The sequence below is a fragment of the Lagopus leucura genome, unplaced genomic scaffold (genome assembly GCF_019238085.1).
Source record: "Lagopus leucura isolate 7727_CA_CO unplaced genomic scaffold, USGS_WTPT01 Super-Scaffold_73, whole genome shotgun sequence".
Classification (NCBI taxonomy): Eukaryota; Metazoa; Chordata; class Aves; order Galliformes; family Phasianidae; genus Lagopus; species Lagopus leucura.
The window spans coordinates 17448877-17476841 of record NW_024962252.1 but is presented as its reverse complement, the minus strand read 5'-3'; the positions used below and the strand labels follow the sequence as shown (position 1 = coordinate 17476841).

General features: G+C 38.1%; 1 protein-coding gene across 9 annotated transcripts in view; it reads left to right on the top strand.

The window, feature by feature from the left end:
• The window catches only part of DST (dystonin), a 293875-nt gene that overhangs the window by 127419 nt on the left and 138491 nt on the right, over positions 1–27965 (top strand). For all 9 annotated transcript variants that reach the window (XM_042893142.1, XM_042893128.1, XM_042893120.1 and 6 more), the window contains 8 exons: positions 8040–8206; positions 23039–23151; positions 23268–23374; positions 23743–23862; positions 24547–24642; positions 24722–24849; positions 26934–27027; positions 27358–27512. In XM_042893142.1, the coding sequence (XP_042749076.1) occupies positions 8040–8206; positions 23039–23151; positions 23268–23374; positions 23743–23862; positions 24547–24642; positions 24722–24849; positions 26934–27027; positions 27358–27512 (980 nt within the window). The remainder of the gene's footprint in view (positions 1–8039; positions 8207–23038; positions 23152–23267; positions 23375–23742; positions 23863–24546; positions 24643–24721; positions 24850–26933; positions 27028–27357; positions 27513–27965) is intronic.

Genomic DNA, 27965 nt, shown 5'->3' with positions numbered 1-27965 from the left:
CACTTTTTCCAGTATGATCAGAGTAATACAAATTTGTATTTGCCACAACTGTTACTACAGCTAGGCAAATACCCTCCTTACCACAGGGGAATGGAGAAAAAGAGACTCCTGTTGAGCACCTACATTAACATTGAAGTGGTGATAGTGATAAAACTCATCCCAATTATATGAACATGAAAACTACTAACAGATTAGGCTAAATGCACAAGCTGCTGAAATGTCTGATTTTCAGTTTAGTTCACTTATTCCACCCAAGATTTTGAGGATAAATGATCTTACCATCACGTAGCTTTGACCTGAAAACAAACCAAGGAGGAAAACTAGATTTCAGGCTCTAGCTTAGTTTACAAAGTCAAAAACATTTTTCTTTTGCTGACTTTTGAGAATGAAACAGATATTTGAATAGTTTTCATTTTAGTATAAAACAATAAAGCTGTTACTAATACAAATCCACAAGGTTCCTGATGCCGGGCTGAACTGGTATACAAGATTTGCAGTTAAAAATCTCATTTTTTACCATTTTGTTTTTATAATTACAGAGATCAGTGGCATCCATTCACCATGTCAGCTTAGTCAATCTGTAATGTATTTTCAGCTCATACAGTGCTGAAGATGAAGCTGAAGGTTGTTGGCTTTGTATACAAAGAGACATACACCAGAGGAAAGTGATGGGTATAGACAGCTAATTTGCACTGTAACAGGAGTACTACATTTTATCCTCTGAAATAGCATGGCAACGACTACTGGATAATGAATGTGTCCTTTGAGTCTCTTTCTGTGACACATTAATATTTCTTTTCTTCTTATGCACGTGACACAAATATTTTGTGATCAGATATGTTCTATTACACTGACTCTGTTTTCCCATTTGCAAAACTCAAATTACTGGAATATTATTTTCATTCTTAACAATCACTGAGAAAAAGTTTGCCTTGGCCTCATTTCTACAGCCCTTTTTCTTGGTTCTGGAGGTTGACTTCCATGAACAAAGTGTATTTTGATACTGTTCTGGCTTAAGGCTCTCCTCGAGCAGATGGCAGCACTAAGGTCAAGAAGCTGTGACTCAAGACTGAAACAGGCTTCCTACAGCAACACTCAATGATGTTTTAGCAAATTGCAGGTAAAATAGAAAATCAAGTCTCTAGATTTGGCTTCTCTACAGAGGATACTGCCATTGTGTTGAAATGAGAAGTAATTTTCAATAAGTATCATCAAAAGGTAGCTACTAGCTGATTTTACCACTAGTTTTTGATGGTTGTCAACTTATGTAGAAGCCAATGACTTCTCTATACCACAGTTGCGAACATTATTATTGAAGTTTAATCTGTGGTATTTTCACTAGTGGTTTATGGATATGATTTTATTCCAGAAAAAGTATAGCTAAACTAACATAGAAACAGAATTATTCATCTACTTACACACCTCTAATGTTGCCCCGGCCGTAAGCTCCTCAGATGACTTTTTACCATCTACATAGTGTCTAATACTGTAAATTTATTTGCAGAATTAATAATAACCTGCAAAAAGAAACAAACTAAGCTCAAACACCAAAACCAAATATGTATTTAAATCACGTTAGAAGCAATATGCTTCGCTTTTTAATAAAAAAAGTTATTTGTATAACCAGCTCATTCAGTAGAATACTTCTTGCTAAGAAGTCATCTGTTTATTATTTCAGATATAACTTCAAATAGTTGTAAGATAACAAGATACTTTCCAATGATGTCTGCTATCTTATAATCTTGTGTTAATTTATTCATGTAGCACAGCTAGGGGAGGGAGAGTTGTAAGTTGTTCTTCAGGAACATGATCTGCAGACCAAGTCATGAATTCTGCTTTATTAGCATTGCTTGCTTTCTCATAAAACACAAAGCAGATGCAATCCTACTTTTTTAATGCTGGTAATTGGAGAAAATTTATAATATATTTATAACTCTAACTTGACCCAGCAGTTCAGATGAGGCCTCACCAAGCTGAGTGAAGGGAGACAGTCACCTACCTCTACTGGCCGAACTCTTTCTAATTCACCCCGGGATAACACTGGCCTTCTTGACTTCAAGGACACACTGCTGGCTCACGTCCAACCTGTTGTCCACAGGGACGCTCAGGTCCTGCTCTGCAGAGCTCCTTTTTAGCAGATCAGCCTCCAGCCTGTCCTGGTGCATGGGGTTATTCCTCCTCAGATGCAGAACACTGCAAATGCCTTTGTTGAATTTCAAGAGGTTCCACTTTGCACATCTCTCTAGCCAGTTGAAATCCTTCTGAATGGCAGCAAGTAGCTGTAGAGTATCAGCTTTTACTCCCACTTCGAATCATCAGCAAACTTGCTGAGAGTTCCTTGCAAGTCCCTTCATCCAAATAATGATGAATAAGTTAAACAATACTGGACCCAGTACTGACCCCGGGGACACTGCTAACTATAGTCCTCCCAATTGGCTGTGCAACTCATCACAGAGACCCGCTATTCAGACTGTTGTTAATCCACCTCACCATCCACTTTTCTAACGCATACTTCTTGAGCTATGAGGATATTGTGGAAGATAGTGTCAAAGCCATTGCTGAAGTCCTGGTAGACAACATTCACTGCTCTTCCTTCATCCATCCAGCCAGTTGTTCCATCACTGAAGGCAATCAGATTGGTTAAGCGTACACTTTGGATGAGGATGGTGTATCCATGCTGACTACTGATCCCTTTCTTATCTTCCATGTAAGATGGCCTTCAGAAGGAGCCGATCATATAATCATAGAATGGTGTGGGCTGAAAAGGACCACACTGATCATCAGAGAAGGGCCACAAAGCTGGTGAGGGGTCTGGAGCACAGGCCTTATGAGAAGTGGCTGAAGGAGCTGTACTGTTCAGTCTGGAGAAGAGGAGGCTCAGGGGAGACCTTACTGCTCTCTGTAACTACCTGAAGGGATGTTGTTGTGAGCTGGGGGTCGGCCTCTTCTCTTATGTAACTGGTGATAGAAGAGAATGGCTTCAAGCTGCACCAGCGGGGATTTAGGCTGGATGTTGGGAAATACTACTATTCTGAAAGAGTAGTCAAGCACTGGAATGGGCTGCCCAGGGAGGTGGTGGAGTCACCGACTCTGGAGGTGGTCAAGGAATGTTTAGATTTAGTGTTGAGGGACATGGTTTAGTGAGTACTATTGGTGATAGGTGGATGGTTGGACTGGATGATGATGTAGGTCTTTTCCAACCTTGGTGATTCTATGATCAAGTTTCAACCCCCCTGCTATGTGTAGGATAGTCAACCATTAGACTAGGCTGCCCTGAGCCACATCCAGCCTGATCTTGAATGCCTCCAGGGATGGGACATCCACAACCTCTTTGGGCAACCTGTTCCAGTGCGTCACCACCCCTCTAAGTGAAAAACTTCCTCCTAATGTCTAATCTAAACCTTCCCTGTGTCTAAAACCATTCCCCCTTGTCCTACCACTATCCACCCTCGTAAACAGGCGTGGATAGCAATAAGACAAAGGTGAATGGTCCATTTCATCACCTTTCCAAGTATTTGAGATGAGGCTGACTGGCCTATAGTTCCCTAGATCCTCTTTCTTGACCTTTTTGAAGACTGGGGTGACTTCTACTTTCTTCCAGTCCGCAGGCACCTCTTCTGATTGCCATGACCTTTCAAAGATGATTGAGAATGGCCTAGTATTGATGTCCACCAGCTCTCTCAGCACTCATTAGTGCACCCCATCAAGGTCCATGGGCTTGTGAATGTCAGATTTGTGTGGATGATTTCTAACACAGTCCTCCTCAACCAGGGAAAGTGCCTCCTTTCTCCAGATTTTCTGCTGAATCTCCTAGGTCAGGGACTCCTGAGGACTGGCCATGGTGGTGAAGACTGAAGCAAGGAAAGCATTTAGTATCTCTGCTTTCTGTGTATCCTCTGTCAACAGGGTTCCTGCCCTATTCAGTAACAGAGTTAATTTTTTAACTAGTTTTTCATTCATTATTTATGTGTTTGAAAAAGCTGTTTTTGTCCTTGACATCTCTAGCTAGATTTAATTCCATATGGGCCTTGGCCTTCCTCATCACGTTTTTCTCTGACAATGTCCCTGTATTCATCCCATGTAGCATGTCCCTATTTCCACTACCTATACATTTCCAGCTTATGTTTGAGCTTTGTCAGGAGTTCCATATACTCATTTAAAGCTCATTAGTTCTTTTCCCATTCCCAATGCAGTTGATTTATTACTGATTTAAAACAGTATTTTGCATATTTGAAGGCTGTTGTCGCATTTCCAGTAAGTTTTCCATACTTCAGACTAAATAAACACAATTTTTCAGTCTTTCCTGAGAAGTCATGCATTTTTAGGTCTTTGTCTTTTTTGTTTTTCTCTTCTGGAATTCTCCAACTCTTCCAGAAGTTTTGAAGGGTGTTGTCCAAAGCTGGTCACACAGCCCCTTTGAGCTTTAAAAAAGCTGAATAGGAGCCTTTTACGTTTATGGCCAAATGGAAATTCACAAAGTCCAACTGTAACGTCAAGGGAGATGAGTTCTTGTGATCACATGCAAGTTCAAATTCCATTCGTATAACTCTACTTCCCTCAGCATGCTGTCAAACAATCTTATTGAAACACAGCACATAACTAACTACTTAGCTACTTAAATGGAAAATAAATATTTCTGTTTTGTTCAATAGTCAGGAATGTTTCTGTTAAAATAAGCATTTCAAAATGTTGATAATTAATGTGTTTTTTATTTTTTTATTTTTTTCAGACATTTCTCTTTTTGAGCTAGCAGACATCAGAATACATTTCATTCATAATACATCGTAAATCTGCATTTTGTACATCTGTATCCCATTCTCTACTTTTGTATATTTAAGTCAATTATATCCAGTTTAGACTTGCTTCAAAACATTTGGCATAGGATGGAATCAGAGAAAGACTCCTTATAGTGTATACTAGTTTGTTCTTTGGTTTCAGAATGACATTACTGAGATCAGCAACTTCTGAGCTTGAGGTTCTTTGATCTATTGATTTTGTATATTGAATTATGTGGAGCGTATGTATAGACACAACTATAAACACTAGTTCTCCCGGTAAGAAGCATGAAATAGAGTATTCAGTGCCATTTGAGAGTGATCTTGAGATACTAGAGCTGGCTACAGAATTAGCTCTGTCATTTTTTTCTTGTATAACTTGTATTTTGAAGGCTTTATGATATAATTTGAAGAGTAAACAACTGCTCAAGTTGGTGTGAACTCAACAATTTGTTCCATGCTCAAGGAATGAATGGGGTCCACTAAAGATTACAGTGGGGTTGGTTTGATAGGTCTGTGGGATATCCAAATAAATGTTTGCATAGACTAATTTGTTTTGAAGAATAAATTTCAACAGTAAAAGATTTGTTTGTCCCTACCTATTTTCAATTCTAGTTTTTCTAAGAAATTGATATTATAAATACTGAAGTTAATGCATGGTTAGTCGTATGTATAATGACATTTTTTTGGTAAGATCTACTGTTTCTCTGGCGTCTTATTTTCTGGGGGTAGTATTTTACTTGTTAAGTACTTCCAAGTTAATAGGATGTCCTGCAAATTACAGCTCATGTTTGTAAGTATGAGAAAATACAGCTCTTTGACTCACCATTTCTCTCATTTGTATATTTTTTAAATGTGAATCCAGTGTTTATGATGAAGTCTGAAATCTTAGCCTCAGATTCTGAAATACCGTAATTAAGGGACAGGAATGCTCAGGTTGTCACAGATCTCATGCTTACATTGGCATTCCTCAACCTGTATTTCAAGGGGCTACCTTTGTGAATAGAAAACAACTTCAGTTTCTTCAGCTGACCAGCCAGGGCTGGGAGTGGTGCTCAGAGAATTTTTGATTAAAGCCCTGCTCAACTTAGGACAAACTAAATACCTGTTGTAGCCATCCAGAACTTGCACTGAAAAGTTGCTTAGTGGTCAGTTTCAGAACTGTTTTCCTTGTGTTTGTGTCCATAGTTACAAATGTTTGCATGTAACATCAGATACAAACATGACCTTCAGAAATTGCCTTCATTTCCAAAATCATATTTTGCTGGAAGAATCTGTGCACTCAAATATGCTGTGTTTGCACTCTGCAATTTGAAATGCACACAGCCAGCACAGTCCAATTAACCGTGAAGGAGGCTGAAGGTTTGAACCTCGCTCTAAGAAATGGCCATTAGCAGATTACACTGTTTGATTGCTTATGTTAGAATATATTAAAAATGTGACACTTAAGGATTGCACACACAGGATTTTCTCAAAATTGCAGGAAAAATAGTGTTGTTGGTTGGGGTTTTTTTATTTTTATTTTTTTAAACTGGACATCTGGCACTTCCAGATGATGTCATCTTATTCAGAAGCGTTGGCCGGATAAGTAGTAAATGGTTGACTTAATTTATACTGTAGTCTGGTTGTTCTGTCATGAATAGAAACTAAAGCTACTGAAAAAATATTTAGTTTGCTTTCTTGCTTTGAAATACCAAAGAATAAAGGTAACCAATAGAAGGGGTCTTTATGTTTCAGACAAATTTCATAGATTTTTACAAGAAAATTTCGAGAGATTTTAAGTTGATCTTTTGCCACCTTGAATTCCCTGTTTTTTCATATGTAAAACTCATACATCCTATATTTTCTTGTGTAAATATTTTGTGCAGGACTTGTGCCCCTAGATATTTCTAAACAATTAGAAATAGGTGCAAGTGTTTATTTTCAGTATTTTAAACAAACAAAAAAATTTTTTTCCTATGACTTTTTCTTTAAAATGTTTGATGCAGACATTTGGAAGCAAAAATGCTATTGGTTGTTTGGAGGTTATTGATGGGCTAGTCTAACAGTTCAATGGTTTTGCTTTCCAGTAGTGGTATCCTTCCCTTACCTATAGCCAGCAGATATGATGGCATTTGATAAGTATCTGAAAACTGATTTCACAACCTGTAATTTTATGTCTGCTTGGATGGAAAATAATTGAATTTGATCCCTTTAAACTTATTTACAATTTGATAGATGGCTGTAAATGCCCATCGTCCCCTATAATTATGAAAATTGGTTGAAGTTCAGTAGTTTCATTGCCTTGATACGCTCTTCCTTTTGTCCCCCACTTCCCAGTGCTTCCCCCCCACCTCCAGTTAGGAGTTAACAGAGTAGCACTAGGAAGAAAGCTGCATCTCTTTGTTCCTGACTGTGTTTTGTGTGGCTTTAATGAGAGAAAGAAGCCATAATTTCCAGCCTGTTCTGTCTGAATTCCCCCAGGAAGGCATCAGACAGAAGATAATGTCTGAATTCAGAAATTTCAAGGCCAGGAGACATTGTTATGACCATCCACTAGAAAGCAGTATTTGTATGCAAAATTCCCAGTGTTTGCCATCTTTCTTGCTTTGTCTGACACAGAGAATAATAGAAGAAAATACAAAATGAAATGCTCCAAATGTGGGATAGAATTTTCAGTTATGATCTTTCAGCTTTCAATTATTCTTAAAATGCTTCATAGAAAATGTTTTCCTAAAATCATTCTCATCATTTTTCACTATAAATGACTGTGTCATCAATGAATTCCAGAAAAGCATAGGTTATAATTTAACCTGTTTTGAGGAACTAATTAAATAAATACTAAATGAAGTTTAATACAAATATGGATACTATACAGATGGAATATCTGCCTGTAACACATTTTATTTTATATTTAGTTATATAATACTTACATAAAGTAGGTATGATAAATAAAAGTTGATTAATTTTCAAATTAGCATAATTAAAATTAATCAGCATAAACATATTTGAATATTTCTCATTATGTAAGAGTATTATATTGTCCCCAGAAACTGAGGTTGAGAATAGGCTGAAGCAAATTGTGCTATAAATTTTATGTTTCATACGAAGACAACAAGAATTTGTAGAGATGCAACATGAAATAATTTGGTGTGTGAATAATCATTCATATATGCAGTTGCTAAAGAAAGAAAAACCTTTGCTACTGAAGGGTGTTTTTCTGGAACATTTTAAATGCTTTTTAGTGTTTGATCTGTTGTAATACTTATATTCATTGTATTTTAGATATCTGATATCCATGTTACTGGAGAGTCAGAGGACATGTCTGCTAAAGAGAGATTGCTCCTGTGGTCACAGCAGACAACTGAGGGTTATGCTGGAATCCGTTGTGAAAATTTCACTACCTGCTGGCGAGATGGAAGATTATTTAATGCCATCATTCATAAATACAGGTAAGTGCTCTATTGAGAAATGTCAATTACGGCATTGTAATCTACGTGGAGAGACTCTGTGGTTATCTTGCCTATAAATAGCACTGCAGCTGTAGAGATGACACTAGCTCTTTCTGGGCAGTCCTTTGCTTCTTGGAGACATAAGATGCCTTATTAGCCCTTTTGTGTCCCTCATTCCTCAGAGGAGAGACCCCATGAAACCTGTGCATCCTTCAAGGGTCACCTCCAAGCTGTTGAGAAGAGTGCACCTGAAGTTCTAGTTCCCTGTCTTCTTCACATTCCCTTTGGACATACATCAGTGTACAGGCAGGGTCAAGTCAGAGCTAAACTGTGCTCTCTAAATCTGCAGTCCAAATCTGCACTGCTGATTATGTCCCTCAACTACTGCATTACCTGAGATATGCCTAATTCCCCACATTCTTCGCTGTTTGACTTCACTGATTCTCTGGAACTGAGAACTTCTGCAGTTCCTCTGCTTGGAGCTGAGATGTACTCTGTGCCTTCTGGAAAACCACAGGGCATTCTCATGGAAAATGAGACCAGTTCACTTGAGCGTTCCCAGAATTAGGAGGGCACTGTTCTTGCTCTCTCTTTCTATGTTTTTGTGACCACACAGCTTAGCACTGATAAAACCATTGATGACTTCAGGATACACTAGATTTACTTACTTAAAATCCACTTGAAGATGTCTACTGATGAGATCTAGTCTAATTCTAGATTGTAATTAAGATCAGGGATCTCTTGATAAAATTGACTTTGGCATCAGAGCTCAGCAGAAGAACAAGATTTAAGATCAGCACTTTGCTCAACCTTGCCTATTGTTTGATGTCTCTCTGTATTTTATTGCTCCTATTTTGAACATGGAGGTTTGTAGGTTTGTTTTTTTATGGAACGACACAGAGAGGAGAATCTTCTTGCCATTGGGCTAATTAGTGTGAACTGACTTGTCTCTCACTTACAAGCCTTGCAAATTCTAGATTATATTACAGCATGAGTGAAGAGTTTATGTGGTATGCTTTGAGGTATATCATGAGGAAGTTTGAAGGTATGTGATTTTCTTGGTATAATACTGAAGGAGAGTCCTAAATAAGGCACATTAAATTTGTCCCTTTCTATGCAGATCATCTGTTTTTGGGAGCATTTCCTCTTGTGAAACCACTTATCACAGAAAGAAATCTAGGAAGAAGCAAGCATGCATGCAGTACAGGGACTAGAACAGTGAAGTGAAATGGGAGGCAAATGAGTCAGGCAGATACGTTCAGCTCCCCAAGCAGTGCATAGAAAGGCCATAAGCATGAAAGATGCTCTGAGTCCCAGAGAAGATAGCTGTGACAGTTCATAACTTTAAGGCAACATGAAGTTGCATCTGAATCAATGAATTGTTTTTCTGACTAATGCTTCTGTACTGGATAGCCAATGAGGGAGGAGGTGCATGCCAACAAGAAAGTCTTCTTTAGTAAGGTTGGCAAGGCAAAGGGAAATAACTGGCAAAGGACTGGGCTGTTTTGTTTTTGGTTTTTTACTTCAGGATAGAACAGCTAAAAAAATTAAAACAGCACAGATGAGAATTTGAAAAAAATGAACTGTTTGAAAGACACAAAGGGAGAGGGAGGAAAAAAAAAAAGAAAAGAACATACAAGATGCAATAATACAAAATATTTCTTAGATCTTTTTCAGAGGCTTGTGCCAGGGCTTCTTTTGGTGAACAGCATGGTCCTTACATCTTAGCAACTTGTAGTTGTTGTACAGATCAGTTAAAAACTAGACTTCTGTCCTCTGGCTGTGCAATTGTTAATGTTCTGGGGTATTACTAACTACCTGCAGTTGCTCTGTTAAAGTGCTGTTTTTGGCAGTGCTCTGACAGTTTCATTCATGGCTTTTTGGCTAGGAAACAGGCACCTATGACATGAGTGCTTTGCATAAAGCAGATAATTCAATGGCTGAGGTTCACTGTCTCCTGAGTAAGTGCAGAGTTCCCCTTTTATGTGCTTCTATGCCTGTTTCCATTTAGCTCATCCTGTTCCTGTAAACATACATGTTTAAAATCTTTATCTGATGTTTTTTTGCTTTGAGAGGTCATAGTTCTTGAGCTTCGTCACCTCACTGATGAAATCAATGAAATTCTTCCACTGATTTCATTGAGCTTCTATGTTGTTTTTTTTCCTTTTCAATTTTGTGCCATTTAAATAGAGATAATAATTTCCAGCTATTGCTCACAAGATTGGAACGGTCCTTCCAAACAGTTGCCTGATATTTTTAACTACAGTGTTTTATTCCAGAGAACAAAAATAAACTTAGCTTATGCTCATATTGGTAAGTAGGTTAAATACTAACAGAATGCACATATTTCTGGCCATGGCTCTCCATATGCTCAGTTTGTCTGTTTTAGTAGCTCCCAGACTCCATTCTGCAGAGCAGAGGTGTTCTCAGAAGTTAGGCTGTATGTCTGCAAATGCTGCTGGCTGGCATGCTCCAGGGCAGAGAAGCTCCAGACACCAGCATGTGCTGCGGACTGTGCAGCTGGAAAGCAGTGTGGCAGAAAGTGACCCAGGAGTCCTGGTGGACACCATCTTGAATGTGAGCCAGCAGCAGGCCTTGCAGCGATGAAGGCTAATGGTGTCCTGGTCTGCTTTAGGCAGCATTGCCAGCAAGTTAAACGAGGTGATTTCTTCCCTTTACGCAGTACGGGTGAGGCCACAGTGCTGGGCTTCCCTGTACAAGAGAGACATGGGCATACTTGAGAGAGATGTATGAAGGGTCACAAAAGCGATTAAGAGGCTAAAGCAACTCCCCTGTGAGGAAAGGGTGAGAGATCTGGGACTGTTCAGCTTAGAGGAGGCTCAGGGGCATCTTATCAATGTCTACAAATAGCTGAAGGGAGGGTGCAGAGAACACAGTTAGGCTCTTTTCAGTGGTGCCCAGTGACAAGTGGCAGTAGGCACAGACTGAAACAAGAGGTGCTGTCTGACCATCAGGAAACACTTCTGTGCTGTGGGGTGGCTGAGCATTGGCACAGGTTGCCTAGAGGCTGTAGAGTCTCCTTCTTGGAGATGTCCAAAAGCTGCACCTTGTTCTGGGTAACCTGCTTGGGCACAGGAGGTTTGGACAGGATGACCTTTTGAGCTCCCTTCTATCCTTATCTGTGCTGTGATTTTCTGGCCCAGACGGTGGTGTGGATGTGGTGTAGCCACCTCAGAGCATGCCTGTGGGTGTGAAGTGCTCTGAGGAGCACGTGTGCCAGTCACGGTGCAACGTGGCAACTCCTCCTGTGCCAGGTATGCTGTGCTCATCAGAGATGCCTTTGCTTTATGAAAATACCACACAGCTGCCCCACCCTGGGCCAGGAGGAATGCCAGCTTACAGCAAGAACTGAATGAATAAACAGGGATAGGGCTCCTCAGCGGGAATACAGCTGCCAGCCAGTCACAGAGTCACTGAATCACCAAAGTTGGAAAAGACCTCCAAGATAATCCGGTACAACCATCCACCTACCATCAATATTTCCCCACTAAACCATGCCCCCAGTACCACATTCAAACATATTTTTGAACACAAAGTTGTGCTCACAGCCCTGACACCATGGCCGATGGGTCTTTCCTGGATGTGCTGTTCAGAGCATGAACTATGTGGGTCCAGTATGATCCTGCAAGTGGCTAAGAGATGTCACTGTCTAGCTCTAGACAACAGTGTATTGGAATAGCAGATTATAATTATAAATGAACGTATGCATGAATTTCCAGTGAGTTTGCAATCTTCTTTAAATAATAAGAAAATAATTATATGAATGACAGAAATGAGGGGAAAAATGTTTTTATGTGAGATATTTGGTCTGTAATATAACTAATACGTGATTTGTGTAAGAAGGTTGATCATGTTTTCAGAATGTTCCAGCAGTCTGTGCTTATAGGGTAAGATGGAAGATTGCTCTTCTGAACTTCCGAAGAGTGTGTAAAACCTCAATTTTAAAACATTCTGTAAGTGATTACAGAATGTTTATGTTACATTTGGATTTTGTGTTAATGGACATGGTTTAGTGAGTAGTATTGGTGACAGGTGATGGTTGGACTGGATGATCTTAAAGGTCTTTCCCAACCTTGGTGATTCTGTGATTCTGCGATTCTGCAATTAAATGCCTGGGAAATTAATTGGGCTCCATGCCAGCTTCAAGAGCTGGCTCTGAGAGCTCTGCTAAGGCCCTCAATTTTGCTTTTCATAGTTATTCCGTGTGAATATTTGTTTTTATACGGACAGAACAAATCTAACTATCAACTTAAAAAGTCAGTTTTATTACTGGACTTTATGATGCTTGTTAATTACACACTTTTTTTAAAATATATCAGTTTTCAGACTGTTATTGAACTCCACATCATTCTTTGAATGTGTGATCAAGTCCATTATGAAGGGTTACACATAAGCCCGGCTTAATTTTTCACTTAAGACATGTTATTTGCTTCAGCGTGTTGTGTTGGAAGAAATGTGACTTTAGGCAGTTTAAAAAGTACTTGTTGTTTCTTTCATGACATGATATCATACATAGCAAAAACCAGTAAGCCAGACTTCAAAGTTGGAGACTGACTTTAATCAGCTCATAATGCCCAGGTTTTTCCAGAGATATTGCCACATGCATGCCTGGGTCTTAGTGTTGCATCTCTAGACAGTAGACTGTACTTCAGGTGAATGTGCTTGATTTGTGTTTCCATTTTCTTATGTATGTACTTTTCTCCCAGGAAGAAGAAATGCTCATTTTGTAGAACTATGTCCTGTTGATAAAATGTATAGAAACAGTTGATATCTACAGATAATGAATGCTACTCCTATTTCATTAAGAGTTGTATACCAGCTTGGAGCGAGCTAATAATCTTAATTACAGATCTACATTACACTTCAAAGACACATTTGTTTTAAAACAAAGGACTTTCTAATGAAAAATTACCAAGAGTGACATCAAAGTAATAAGCTGCTTGTTCTTTTTTTTTCAACCTCAAACATACCTGAGCTGCACAAGAAATGCAGACAATTTCAGTTAAGAAATCTCTAAAAGAAAAATAATAAACAGCAAAAGTAATATCAGAATTACATAAGTCATACGCTTTCATGGCACCTATATATACTTTGTTAACAGTGGTGGCTACCAGCACTCAGAAAACACACCCAACCATACTACCCATAATAATTTCAGTCACAGTGTAGTACAGAGGTAGTAAGAGAATATTTAACATCAGACACACACAGTATTTGATAAGAAGTGTGCACTCCTTTCTATATTTTCTTTTCATGTTTTTAAATACTAGTCTCAGGTATTGAGTTTGTTTCAGTGGGTTCAGGCTGTTCTGTCTGACTCTGTGTAACGTGGAGCAGCATGGCTTATGCCGACATATTGCATGTGAGGATACACATTGGCACAGCCAGGGTCATGCTACAGAAATGACCGGCAATTAAAGAGTCACGGGCACTTGATCCAGTCTTCTTTATGGTGTAAGTGCCTGTCCAGTTATGTCTGAACTTCCACTCCTAGGTGAGTTTCAACAACCATACGAAACAAAGAGGCAATGTTTAGGAAAAAAGGTGTGAATAAACTAAATTCTTAAAACTCAGTGATTAGGGCAGGCAGCAATTTGATGAACAAATTGGACAGTAGTACACACATGAAGGGCTTCAGACAATAAAATAAGTGAGGTCATTTCATGTAATTCTATACAAAAGCTTGCTGAGACCATGTGAGTACTGCAGTGTACAAATTTGAGCACTACGTAACAGGAAAGCAAAATATTAGAAATGTTCAGAGAGAGAAAGCAATAATAAATAGTTCAAAGAGATGCATTTTGAGCAGAAGTTAAAATAACAGTGTCTGTGTTAGAAGAAAAATGTGCATGGGGCCAGATAGCATGCATCCCAGATCCTGAAGGAACTGGTCAGTGTGGTTGCTAAGCCACTCTCTCAAATGTTGTAATTGTCAAGTGAAGTGACTCTTTTTGTGACCAAAAAAGGGAAATGTCCCTCCCATTTGTAAGAAAAGGAGAAAGGAGGTCTCGGGAGCTACAGGCTCGTGAGCTTCATATCTGTGTCTGGGAAGATCATGGAGCATATCCTCCTGGAAGCTGTGTTAAGGCACATGCAAGATGAGGAGGTGATCTGAGACAGCCAGCATGGCATCACCAAGGGCAGATTTTGTTTACCAGTATGGTGGCCTTCTGTGATGGAGTAGTGGCATCAGTAGACCAAGGAGAGTGACTGATGCTGTCTATCTGGACTTCTGTAAGGCCTTTGACATGATCCCACACAACATCCTTATCTCTAAATTTTAGAGAGAGGGATTTGAAGGGACACTATAGAGTGGATAAGGAATTAGCAGGAAGGCTGCAAGCCAGAAGGTTCTGTTCAATGGATCTGTGTCTAGCTGGAGGCCAGTGATGAGTGGTGTCCTTCAGGGGTCCATCTTAGGATCAGTGCTGCAGCACCTTTCTTATGAAGGCAGACTGAGGGAGTTGGTCTTCACCCTGGAGAAGAGAAGGCTCTGGGGAGACCTAATTACTGCCTTCTAGTACTTAAAAGGAGCTTTTAAACAGGAGGTAGACTGACCTTTTACATGGTCTGATAGTAATAGGAGAAGGAGGAATGGCTTTAAATTAGAAATGGAGAGATTTAGATTAGATATTAGGGAGACATTCATTACTCAGAGCTGTTTCAGCCTTGTGCAGGACAGCATGACATGTACATATAGATGAGTGAATGCTGAGCTCCTGGATGGCAGTGTTTATGGCCTCCCTTTGATGTTAAAACATGTTGCAGGCGATCAGGTACTGACATGAATACATTCCTTAAGGGGAGGGACAGGGCTACCTCAATTTACAGTAACATGTTCAGCCCTGTGGGGAATGAATGAATGCAAAAGAAAACCTTAAAATGCTAGGGGATATGTTTTAAATAAAGAGATTAGTTGCATCTGCTAGTTTTGGCTTGCTGTTTTGTAACTTGTAATTTATTATTACCCAGCCTTAACAAAAAAAAAAAAAAAAAAAAAAAAAAAAAGTCAGTTTGGTTGTGTTCTCTCTATCATTGCTCAGAAATGTGTATGTTACTGTTTTCAAGGGTTTTTGTTATGTAAAAGAAACTAATTTGCCATTAGGATGTAGCAATTTGGGAAAATATAAACAGTGTTTAGGATAATTAAAAATATTGACAAACAGACATTTGTGTAATGTGATTTGCCTGAGAATGCAAATATCTTTTGATTTTAGAAATATCGAGTAACCTCAGCTACAGTGTAGTTGAAGGCACCCTGAAAAATGTCTTTTGGAACAGGCTGTATTAAAATAGTACTAGAGGCTGGCTTATAATTTTAATGTCTTGTGATGTTTTGTTTAGCCTTTGTGGGTACCAGATGGGAAACTTCCAGACATTTGAAATGGTTATTTTCAGATCTGGACTTAAAATGATCCTTCTATATGTTGTGCTGGATCCTACTGCAAAGTAGCAGCTGAATGAAAGATAACAGTTTTCTTTTTTTGCAGTAACTGATAAGAAAAAAAGTCATACTGGGATGAAATCAGAGCTTTTCTCTTATTTTGGCGAAATGGAAGTAAATTGGGAAAAAAAAAAAAAAAAAGGTTTGGATTGAAAGGCCATCTTTTCACACAAGTTTCACGTGTCTCCTGCTCTTAGATCATCAGTAAAGACCAGAACACCCTAGGGTGTCAGAAACCTTTGTCCAAAAGTGCCTCGTGTCTGAGCACTGATGGGGTGGTATGTGGTTAGGTAGATAAATAAGATAAACAGGGAGAGGTCTTGGTCTTCTGGCAATGCATTTGGCACATCTGTGATACGTGAAGGAACGCTTGTTTCCAAGGCAGGGTGGCACAAGGAGCCTTTAGGAAATCTGGTTTTGATCTCCTTGTGTCAACCCCCCCCCCCCCCCTTCCCTTCTCTGTTGATAACATGAATCCCACTGGCAAGCTAGGGCGTTCCAGCAGTGACTGCCTGGACTTGGAAGGAGTTTTCTCACCAAGCAGAGCAGAAAAATCATTTAGTTGGATTTCTTCATCGACTTTTTGATATTCAGACATTCCAAGGAAAAGTATGTGATTTACAGTCCAAGGAAAAGTATGTGATTTATGGTTATTTCTGCAGAACACAAAGTGTGGGTTGAGGTTAATGAATATGAGCCTTTTCCTATTTAAATTTAATCATAGGGAAAAGAATTGGCAAACTTGTATAGCATTACTGTTTCTAAAATGATGTTATCTCATATTACAAAGAGAATGTAAAATCTGGTTTTAAAGCTAGTGAAAGGATGGAATGAGATCCCTTCTGGTTTCATTCATGCAAATAGCAAGGTTGAAATCTTTGTCACAAAACCTCCTGCCAAGTTGTTATTAGGTTTTGTTAGCTTTTTGCTAAAGCTGAACTCCACAGTTAACTAGTAGGACTTGGATCTTACAATGCTTCATTTGTGTCTTTATCTAAATCAATTTCTATGACAAGTCACAGGTAAGGTTTTGCTGTGCTAACAAAGGTGGGGCATGAGGATTCAGTCTGGTTTTTGAAACTCACGCACAATAGAAGGAATAATCTAATTAGCCATTATATATGTTTAGAGGCTAAATAAATAAGGAAAAATACCCCCCAAAATCCCTTAATTTTAGTGCAGCTAAAACATTATTTTTCTATTGGAAATCTTTATAGTGCATACTGAGATATCTGAGGAATACTCCAGAAATGTGTCTGTACCATGCCCTTGTTACGGTACTTGCAGGTCATGTCAATAGAAATATATTATATAATGTTGTATATTATATAATAGAAATATTTTTTCAGAAGGATTCATCATGTCTGAAAACTTACAGCAAAAATCAAGAAAAAGATACACAAACTAGGGAAGAGCAATCCAGGGCACTTGACAGTTTTTCAACTCTTGAGGGAATAAAAAGACTTGATTGTTCATCTCTGGAGAGGCATTGAATGACATCTGTGGAGGTGCATGAAACACTGAATACTACAAGCATTCCTGTTCCACTGACACAAGAGATGACAAGAAAATATGTGTGCAAGTCACAATGATGATGTGAAATACATCAGCACAGAGCGTTATTGAATGGTGACCTTAACAAAAGAAAATTGTTGAATAGTTGAGCAAACACTATGCAGACCTCTACACAAAGAGCACACTGTTTGGTTTATCATAGTTATGAGAAAACTTCTATCATGGGTGTTGTTGGTTAGAATATCATTTACCTTTTTACCTGAATTCTCAAATGTTGCCTAACTGAGGTGGTAACGCTGCTCAGCTTGTCTCAGTGGTTTCATCCTATGGGGTGATTTTTTTGTCACCTTGCCCTGTGTCATTTGAAGATGCAGTTGATATTTACTGTTTAACAGTCATGTTTTGGTTTCGCACTTGAGATGACATAGTAGCTTTTTTACTTCATTTTGTGTTAGATGAACGAGAAAGTCTTCAAGAAGTACTAGACAAGTCTTCACTAATCATTATCGAGTTCCTAAGAGCTTATCTATGTGTTTAAAATGCATAGCCATGTTTTTATTTCTCATATTTTTGAGATATGTCAGTCTCAAAACATACATGTTTAGCGAGGAGTAACATTTCATGAGAGATGAGCAATTATCTAAACTATCCCTTTGAATTAGCACTCCGGTTCTGGAGAGCTTGCTGGATAGGTTGTATTAGGTGTGTTGACTACTGACTACAGCAAAATGCATGTGGACAATTGGGTATAGACAATTAAATCTAGGTGTCTGGTTCTGGAGCTGAATATCAGTCCTTGTCTCGTGTATATCTGGATATACATGTAAGGGAGACCTTGTGGTCTCTGAGGGAAGTATAAAAGCTGGATGTCCTCCAATCCTGCTCTTTCTGAGTGAATCTGTTGAACTTTAAACTAAGCAAAACCTATCCCCATAGGAGTTATAGTCTGTAATTATTTATACCATGAATGTTCAGGGCTGACTAATGAAGCTAAAACATAGCTGCACATTATTCTGCACAAGCCTTCCTTTCTGGACAGCTTCATTTAACAGTTGTAACTGCAGATTAAGTGTCCTTAGACTGTTTCCTCTGAAGGACAGATGCAGCTGGTTCTTAGTTTAGAGACTATCATCCGCAGATGTTTATGTTCTATATTCTAGCTAACCTAAGGAATAGGTTAAAAGGTAAAACAGCATATAGGCTCATCTGCAGAGTTCCTGGGAAAGTAACAGGAGGTGTGCCAAGAGAAGGTGAGCTAAAATTTATAGTTGTTTTACACAGACATTGCTTATCTCTGATTCCATTGTCTGCAATCTTTCTGCTGTGAGTCAAAATCTCCAGGACAGGTGGTGTATAGTGTTGCTCTGTTTTGAAATATATGGTGAATCCTATCTGATTCAGGAGTCCCTCTGTTCTTAAGATGTTTTTTTAATGGTTATGGCATGGAATTTGAATAGTTTTCATAGTTTCCATCCTGAAAGTAGCACAGCTTTTTACAGACATGTGTCCTTTTCAGTTGTCTGTGAACAGCAAAGCAAAGAGTTCATTTATATTTTATAGGCATTTCCTAATTACAGCAATAGAGAAGCTAAGTAAATACAGGGACATGCACACTTCACTCTGCATCTTCAGTCATGTTTTCTCTGTCAGTTCTGCTTAAAACTCGCTGTATTAATTTCTGTGTTCAATAAGCCAAGAATGAAATATCTTTTAATTTTGGGTATTACTCAGACACCATCAAAAGTTTTGATTGAAACAGAGAAGTGAAGATTAAACAGTTTAGATGGTTTGTAAAAAGAACTTTAGGATTGTTAGTAACCTTCTTGAACTGATTAACAGCATTTTGATGAAGTATGTTACTCAGATATATATATATATATATATTAATAAATTTGGTTTAATAAACATTACTGTAACTTGGGCAGTTGTCATTGGGAAGCAGTGAAGAGAAGGATGTTGTTTTTTCATCATTGATTGGTAACAGAAAAGTTCCATTAATTATCTTTTCCTGCTGTTTTCATGAAGCATCAGATCTGACTTATATCTGACTTTTTGTTTTAGTGGACAAATACTATGTTTTCTAGTTTGGACCTTGAACTATTTTACTATTCACTAGATATTAGGTTTTGGCTATGGAGAAATCTATGTGTGCCCAACTTTTTTATGCGTTACAAATTTCAAGGAGTATTTGCAGAATAGGAAACTTACATGAGGGCTCTTTCATTTAAAAAAAAAAAAGGCAACAACAAATAAATCCAAACATGATCTTTGGCTTCTTTATATTGCTATGCAGATATTGTTCACTTCTCTTTGTGATGCTGTGTATTTAAATGTTTTCTTGAATTGTTCATGATTCTGTCCGTTTCCTACTTGAAATTTTATTAATCAGATCTTTTTTCCTCTCTTCCAATACAAATTATGTCTAATTTCTAACACCTACTCTAAGACCTGAAGTACAGACTCTAATCATTTTATCAGTTAGGTGATTAATGACTCACTGTGTAGAAGCCAAGCGCCTTGGCTGAGGTGTGGCCATAGCAGAAGCATCTCTTTTGCATGGAATGTTCCTACTCTCCTTGTGTTTGGGATGTTTATGTGTGATTTTTGATGGCAAGGACCCAGCCCACTGCTGTAAGATGATTCACGATATTAAGACAGAAGGTAGAGCCATCGACTTATACTTGAAATGGATTTTGTTGGTTCTTGACTGTGTAGAAAACCACTTAACAGTACTATGAAATTAATATAAGATGCACTTACAATAAATGATAAGTAACAATCATCTACAAACCTTTCATTTCTTTAGCCTTAAAAATGAAAATGTTTGCCTTGATGGATGACGCTTTAAAATCTGATATTTACCACTTTAAGCCAACTAATTAAATTGTATCAGAAGGATAATCATCCTAGCTGCAATTTAAGCAGTTAGTAGTATTTCAGAATTCACCTGAGAAATGGAATATTGAGGATACTGGAAAATATTTCAGAGGCTTCAGAAAACAGCTCCAAAGAGCTGCATTCACAGTGCACAGCCCATGCTCAGTAACACAGAGCTCCCTTGATCCATAGAGCAGGATGGTCGGCAGTGAGCGCAGCACAAGGAATCCCTGTGAGCATGCTGAATTACAGATTCCTTTGGGTTGAGTTGGTGGGCAGGTCCATGCAGGCTTCTAGTAGAAAAGCAATTTTTGGTATTTATAATCATGAGAAAACCTTCTCAAACAAAGTGAACAATATGGCATTTTTTGATTTCACAAGTCATTTTTCTGGATGTATTTTCTAGGGCCAAGAATAAGAATAATAAAATAATTTTTTTTCTTTTTTTTTTTTTCTTCACTGAGACATGCTCCTTGTTCCTGTGGTTTTGCAATGTATCCCTCTGAAAGGATATTCTGAAAGTTATTCTGAAAGGAGAAAGGGTGCCCTGCAGAGAGAGGAGGCCCCAGGCCCTGTGCAGTGTGCACTTCCTTTGGCAAGTACCACGTGCTTTTGCATGGAAGGCATAATATTGTCTTCTCTGTTTTGTAAGCCAGCAGTGGGGTTGTTCTCAACCAGCTGTTGAGCTTTGTTTCAAAAAAGTCCAAGACAAACACCACTAAGACAGACAAACACTGTCTTCTGTGGTATTTTCTGACAGATCAAGGCTTTACATAAATACAGACTAGTTAATCTAGGTTGAAATGCTATGTATTAGTTTGTAATTAACTCAGGATAGACTGGTGCTCATTGCAAGTTACCATTGTTCTTTAAGGGGAACTGGAATAACCCTGACTGGCCAGAAGTGCAGGGATGGGAAGTTGTTTTAAGTGAGTGTTGTGAAGTTTTTCTGAAGCCAAAGCAGCTGTGCAGGAAGATTTATTGTGCATCCTATGACAGCTGTTATTTTTATTGGAATTTACATATTTTGCAGTGAGAAAAGCCTTAGTTATTCATCTAATTGGAAGCTTTATTCCAAAGGAGTTAATGATGTTAGTGAATCTGCAGTTCGCAGCCTGTTTCTGGGAACAGACAATGCTATTTCAAAAACTTGTCCCTTCTTGTTCTGATAGTTGGCAATTGAACAGGCAGCATATATGATTCCTGGGTCATTTTTACCAAGCATGAAACAAATGTAAAGAAAGCAGCTTAAAAAAAGAAAAATCAAACAAAAACAAACCCCAGAGCAAACTATGTACACTTTCAGAAACCTGCTTCTCTCATCAAAACTGCACTGTGAAAGCAACCTCTATTGTTCATACCATCTCTGTTAATGTGGCTGAAACAGGAGACCGGACTGCTCCATATTCTTTTGAACTGTTGTCTTTTATTTTTCTTGGCTTCTCTGTACTGATAAGTTTGACAGAGAATGTTGTTTTCTTTGCACTGTTTTCACTACACAGAAATTCAAAGAACAATGGCATGAGCCTTGATCGTGCTCCCACCAAGCATATTGAAAATAGAAACTCCTGCTGGCTTAGAAGAATTATGTTTCTTTTTGCACTGCTAAAGTTTTATTATTGATCACATGTTCTTTCAAAAAAGGATAGATGCAGCTTTATGATCAGCCCTACAGACTGATCTAAAGAGCACAGCAGAGCAGGAGCAATTCTAGGCAACTGCAAAGAAATACAGTTCTATTAACAGTATCCATATAGCTAATTCAAGGACAAAATTGTATCAAGTATTCTAAAGCAAGAGAATCTGGTAAGATATATTGTAATTAGTTTTTTAAAATGAGATACTTTCAACAAGTTTATTTCTCTCTTCCTTTTCAATTATTTAAAGTTTCTGCTAGGTAAAACTAAGAAAGCAGTGAATTATTCACTAAATCTTAGACATTTCTTCTGTTTGTTTTGTTTTGATTCATTGTGGGTCTGGTTTTCTGTATCTTATGATTTCAAAACCAAAGTTTTCAAGCTTTTGTGACTCTAGCTGACTTCAGTGGGATGAGTTTTTCACTCAGTGTCTTTCAAAAGATCCTTCTTCCTTTCAGTTGCTATGGCTTCTGCTATGGATTCCTGGGAGTGCAGGAAGCAGGCAGTAACATAGCATGTGTTGAGAACCACAAGATTTAAAAACCTGACACCACATAGCAAACCTAAAAGATAATATTCATTTTTAGTTAATTTTAATTGAAGTTTTGCATCAATTTAAAATTTGTAGAATTGGTACACGATAACATTTATGGACCTTAGAACTGTTTAGATGTGAGTTTCACTTAGTATGTGTATTCCTTTAAAACTACAGTGTTATGACTGGCTGTGAAGTTCAGAAGGAGGAAGGTTGAAAGTGTTACAGGGCTGAGGGTTGTCTGCAGGAGAACTGGAAGCAGCATTTATCTGAAAGCAGGGCTTTGATGCAATTTGAACAGGACTTCTTTAATGCCCAGTGAGAATACTTGTCTGCTGGGTTCAAGCGATGTTACTGTGACTGACCTTATTTCTATATGGATTCTGATGTGCACTGAAGAGTTTGATGCACAACAACTATAAACTTGTAAAGGTGGTAGAAATGACCTCCCCCACATAAATGAGTCCCAAGAGAAAAGTGCAAGGGCAGTAGAAAGGACAAGGCAAGAAAATGCAGTGGCAATGCATACAAATAAATAAGAACATAGAGGTATGTAAAAAGAGTGATTAGAAACTTTAACTGGTGGGTGGAAGGAAGAACTGACAGGGTTGAAGTTGCCTGCTGCTCGTTTTTATCACTTAGCCTTGACTTCTGCCTGTTCATATCTTTTTAATGAAATCCTTTTTTTTTTTTGTTAATCCTTCCATTGGTGAATCCTTCCGTGTCCTTGGATTGAGTTACTAACGGTGCAGTGATTTAAGGGTTGTAATCAAGTGTTGTTTTTTTTTTTTTTTCTTTGACAGGCCGGACCTGATAGACATGAATACCGTTGCTGTTCAAAGCAACCTTGCAAATTTAGAACATGCTTTTTTTGTAGCAGAAAAACTTGGTGTTGCCAGACTTCTGGATCCTGAAGGTAAGATAGCTACAAAAGGCTTTGTTGCAAAAACCCCATCCAGAGAGCTGCTTGTTGCAAATGTGTGGGCATCCTTACAACTGTGTGATAAAGCACTGTTCTATCTTGCTCTCTAGATGTTGATGTTTCCTCACCTGATGAGAAATCAGTAATAACTTATGTGTCATCACTTTATGATGCATTTCCCAAAGTACCAGAAGGTGGTGAAGGCATCAGTGCAAATGTAAGTCAGAGAAAAAAACTTGGGCAGCTGTGTGGGCATTCTTGGTTTCAGCTCCTGAGTTACAGCTTGTTCCTTGCTCTCACTTTCCAGTCATGCAGTTAGACTGGTAAATTGTGCCTCTCCAGTTCTTTTGCAGACTAGAAAATGTTGTGTTTTCACTTGAAACATTTGGTACTAACACTGAATAGGGCAAATTATATACTTGGAAACCTTAGATGAATTATAATAAGCATGTAAATATTTCAGAGCTGCACGGTCTAGAAATCTCTTTTCTGTGCCTATGAAGTCCTCAGGCTTCAAAGGTAGAACAAAAACGAAACTGTCAGGTGATTTTCTTCTGATCTATAGTCTGTGTTGTGCTTTGGTAGGATGTTGAAGTCAAATGGGTTGAATATCAGAATATGGTGAACTACCTCATGCAGTGGATCAGGCACCATGTCACAATAATGTCTGACAGAACATTTCCCAACAATCCTGTGGAGCTGAAGGTGAGATGTGGCATCTTAAACTCCTTACTGGAATGAAACTTCATCACACTTATTTGCTTGAGCATGCTTAGAATGAAATGGTTGTTGATTTATACAGTCAAATCAACTGTAGAACAGAAGCATCGTATCAATATAGGTTTTTATTAAATAGTTTTAAGGTGACCTTTGGTGGCTTTCTGACATGCAACTTAAAAACATTAGAGATGGGGTAGGGCGGCTTTATAGATATATTTTATAAATCATCCTTAAGAGCTCTTTATATAGTTTAGTGAGCTAGATTTAATTCTTCAGAAAGAGAAAGGAAAATGTTATCACTCGTTCCTCACAGAATATTTTGGATAATCCAGAATAAAAAAGAAATGATATATGTGTTGTGCAAATTCCATCACTTGAACCACATTTTAGAAGTAGAGCAGTTGTTTGGGTTTTCTTGAAGATGCCATGTTAAGACTCATTTGAAAATCTAATTGGAAAGTAGAAGAATTACATTGCTGACATATGAACGATCAAAAGCAAATCTTCTCTTGTTGCCGATGATTTTTAACACAACTGAAGCAAAAAAAAAATAAATTAAAACATAAGCTTACAAGGAATGTTAGAAGAAGATTTAGGGAGTAAGGTTATATTCACTGTGTTTGCTGTAAATAAAAGTTAAAGGGTTTTTTTTTTTTTTTGTTTCTGTAGGCACTTTATAATCAATATTTACAGTTTAAAGAAACAGAAATTCCACCTAAGGAGACAGATAAATTAAAAATTAAACGTCTATATAGACTGCTGGAGGTAAGTTTTAACATGCATTGAAATATATAAAAGTTCTCTTCTAGTGGCTTAAAATAACAAGTATGTCTGAATTTTTAAGGTCTGGATAGAATTTGGACGCATCAAACTTCCTCAAGGCTATCATCCAAATGATATAGAAAAAGAATGGGGAAAGCTTATTATTGCCATGCTGGAAAGAGAGAAGACTCTTCGGCCTGAAGTGGAGAGGTATGCTAGTGAATGTTTGGCAGGATTGGTTAATATATTTTATGTTCTTTTTCCCATAATTTTTTTCTTCCATGATAACATCCCTGTTATTTTTCAATTTCTGTTGAGTAATTCTGCTCTTTTTAAAGCCTGAATTTCTTTGTCTGCTTTATAGGAGCAGGTCCAGGTGAAAATACCTTGGATAGGTTCAGAAATTCTTAGAGAATAGTCTCTGTGTCTCAGAGATCACAGCATTGAAATACCACGTTTCTTCTGGTGTAGTCAGAGCAAGGTTGATACCACTTCATTGCCTTACTTGGACTGTTTTTCATAAAACACACCCTCGTCCTTCACATAAAATGTGAATTTTACTTGATGCACCACGTCGTGGCTAATGTCTAGGTCTGCTAATTTTTTAAAGTTGATTGATTGTACTGAAGAGCGCACAAAGTGTTTTGATGTGCAAAATGCATTGCAGCCTTCCATGGTAGTAGAATTGATGATGCTGTTTTGTACACCACTAATAATATACCAAACACACTTAACATCTTAACGCAGCCCTATTAGAACATCTAAGGTTTTTAAAGGTGCATCTTTTGAGTTCAGTGCTAGAAACAGAGACTACCGTTCATTAATTAAAACCCCCTCCAGATAAATAGAAACACACATGAACTCCTTCCCATGTTTCAGGTTTGGTGAACAAATTTAATGTATACTGATAGTCATAGCAAACAAGTGACCTTGATGTGTTCTAATACTGAGGTATTGAAATTTGGCAAGCAACAAAAACTTTGCCTCCAAGTCTGGTGAACACATTTGAAAATGTCAACACAGATAAACAGCATGTGGCCAGATTGGTGTGTGGAATCAGAGTGAATGTGCGTGAGGAGTGTGCCAAACAGTTCCAGTTTGCAAAACCAGCAGAGTGAAAACATCACAGGGATGTGTCTGTGCTTCTGCTGTACTCTTCTGCTTGAACACAGTCATCATATGTTGTGGGTGAGAGGTTTTCAAGAGGTGCTAAAAGCAGGAGGTGAATTACTGAAAAAATTACCCAAAGCTTGTATTCTGAGTTAAAATATCAATTCAAGGGCGTAGTGATCAGATTTTTCTTTTTTGTTCTGTGGTCAAAATAGTAAGAAGTAATTAGCTTTGAGTATGGAAGAAGTTAAAGGGAAATTTGCAGGACAGATTGGTAGAACGGGGCAGTTAGTAAACATGCATACTTGGACAGTAGAGTAATGATGGTGGGTTGGATGGTGTACAGGTGTCTAAAATTAACTAGTGAGAGCTGATTAACTGTGATGTTCTTACAGTTTTAATGTGCAGTTCCATTTGAAGGAGAAGGAATCAGCCCAGACTGAATTTCTATACCATACAGAGGAGCGAGGAGTTGTAACTTCAGTCCTTTTTGAAACTTCTCTAGAGTCTGAGGAACACCTTAAAGATTTTTTTTAAGTTCTTATTTGGCTTACAGACACTTAGTGACACTTAGATAAAATATTTGGCACATCTGTTTCCTAGAGACGCCCTAATACTGCTGCCTAGTCTGTACTTGCAAACCTTTAATGCAAGCTTAGGGAAGCCAAAAGCGAGGTGGCATGCATAGCCCCAGGTGCAATCTTTTGAAGAGCTGGCAGAATATTAATTGCTGGGTTTTGAATATGCATACTGAAGCCTATTTAAAGAAGGAGTGCTAGGTATTTCAAAAGCCACTGGTAAAATTTCATCCCTAGAAGCTGCACATTTTGTAGGAGTTCCATTTTTTCCATTTTTCAGCAAATATAAACAGCCAAAGAGCCGTGCTCTGGATGTCAAGATGAACAGCAGTAGTTACAGCTATCATAGCAGCGATTCACTGTTTAGCAACAGTACCAGTGTTCAAACCAGCGTTGACTCTAATGAAAATTTCCTTTCTGTTAATCGTGGTCCCACGATGATTAAATCTTGTATAAGCTTTGGTAATGCCACCTTAGAAGGAAGCAGGTAACTTGACATCTGTATTTCTGCTTTGTGTATGATACTGTTTGTTTATTTTAATTTATGTGTGTATAGTAAGTATAATTAACAGAGTTATTTTTTGAAAATTTTCTGGTATCACTTAGGTTGGAAATGCTGCAGCAGATTGCAAACAGAATTCAGCGGGACAGCCGAAGCTGTGAGGACAAACTGATACTTGCCCGGAATGCTCTGCAGGCTGTAAGTCAGCTGCTGATTTTACTTGTCCATGTTCATACACTTGCTGCAGTATTGTGGCTACTTAAAAAAAAGAAAAAACAAAGCACAGTAGTTAGGATTTTTGAATACATAATTAGTAATTGATGCTTTTATTTTTGTTGTACTGTTATCATTCATTTAGCATTTCTTCAAGAAATTACCAAAAATTGCCTAGAATGAGTTCTGTTAGTTAAAGCTCTTTGCAATTACTTTACAATTAGAAAAAAAGTTTTACAAAAGCATTTAGATATTTTGCAGTTCATCTCTCTTTTACTAGCTGCAGGGCTCAACGGCTTTCTTTTATTTATTCAGGACACCAAACGACTAGAATCGGGGCTTCAGTTTCAGCATGAAGCAGAAATAGCTGGGTATCTTCTTGAATCTGAGAACCTTCTCCGCCAGCAAGTGATTGATGCCCAAATTCTTATTGATGGAAAGTACTATCAGGCAGACCAGCTTGTACAGAGGTACTTTACAACGTATTTATATAAATAAATTATCAAATTTAGACTATGGACATCATTTTAAAATCATGTCTGTGGATAAACTTCGGTCTATGACTTAGTACCCAAATAATAGTTGCTGGGTATGATTGTGGGCACATTGCCCGCAAACAAAAGATGAGAACCTGTTTGTTCATCTCTGAAAATAAAGTCACTCACCGGAACATGATTTAAACCCTTGTGTTATCTGATATCTGCGTGTAAAGATGTTAGCTTATTTTGTTGCAGCTAAAATGGATTCAGAATTCACAGTCTTTGATTTTAAAAATAGAGGTGAGATTTCTGGTGATAGCTGTAGGTGTCTTAGCAGGTGGGGTAACATTAGCTTGCGTATGTTTGTTCAGTCCTAGCAGAAAGATACAATTAAGCAGTGTAATGTAATTCTATGAAGAAATGGCTTCACAGTTTGTTGGGATT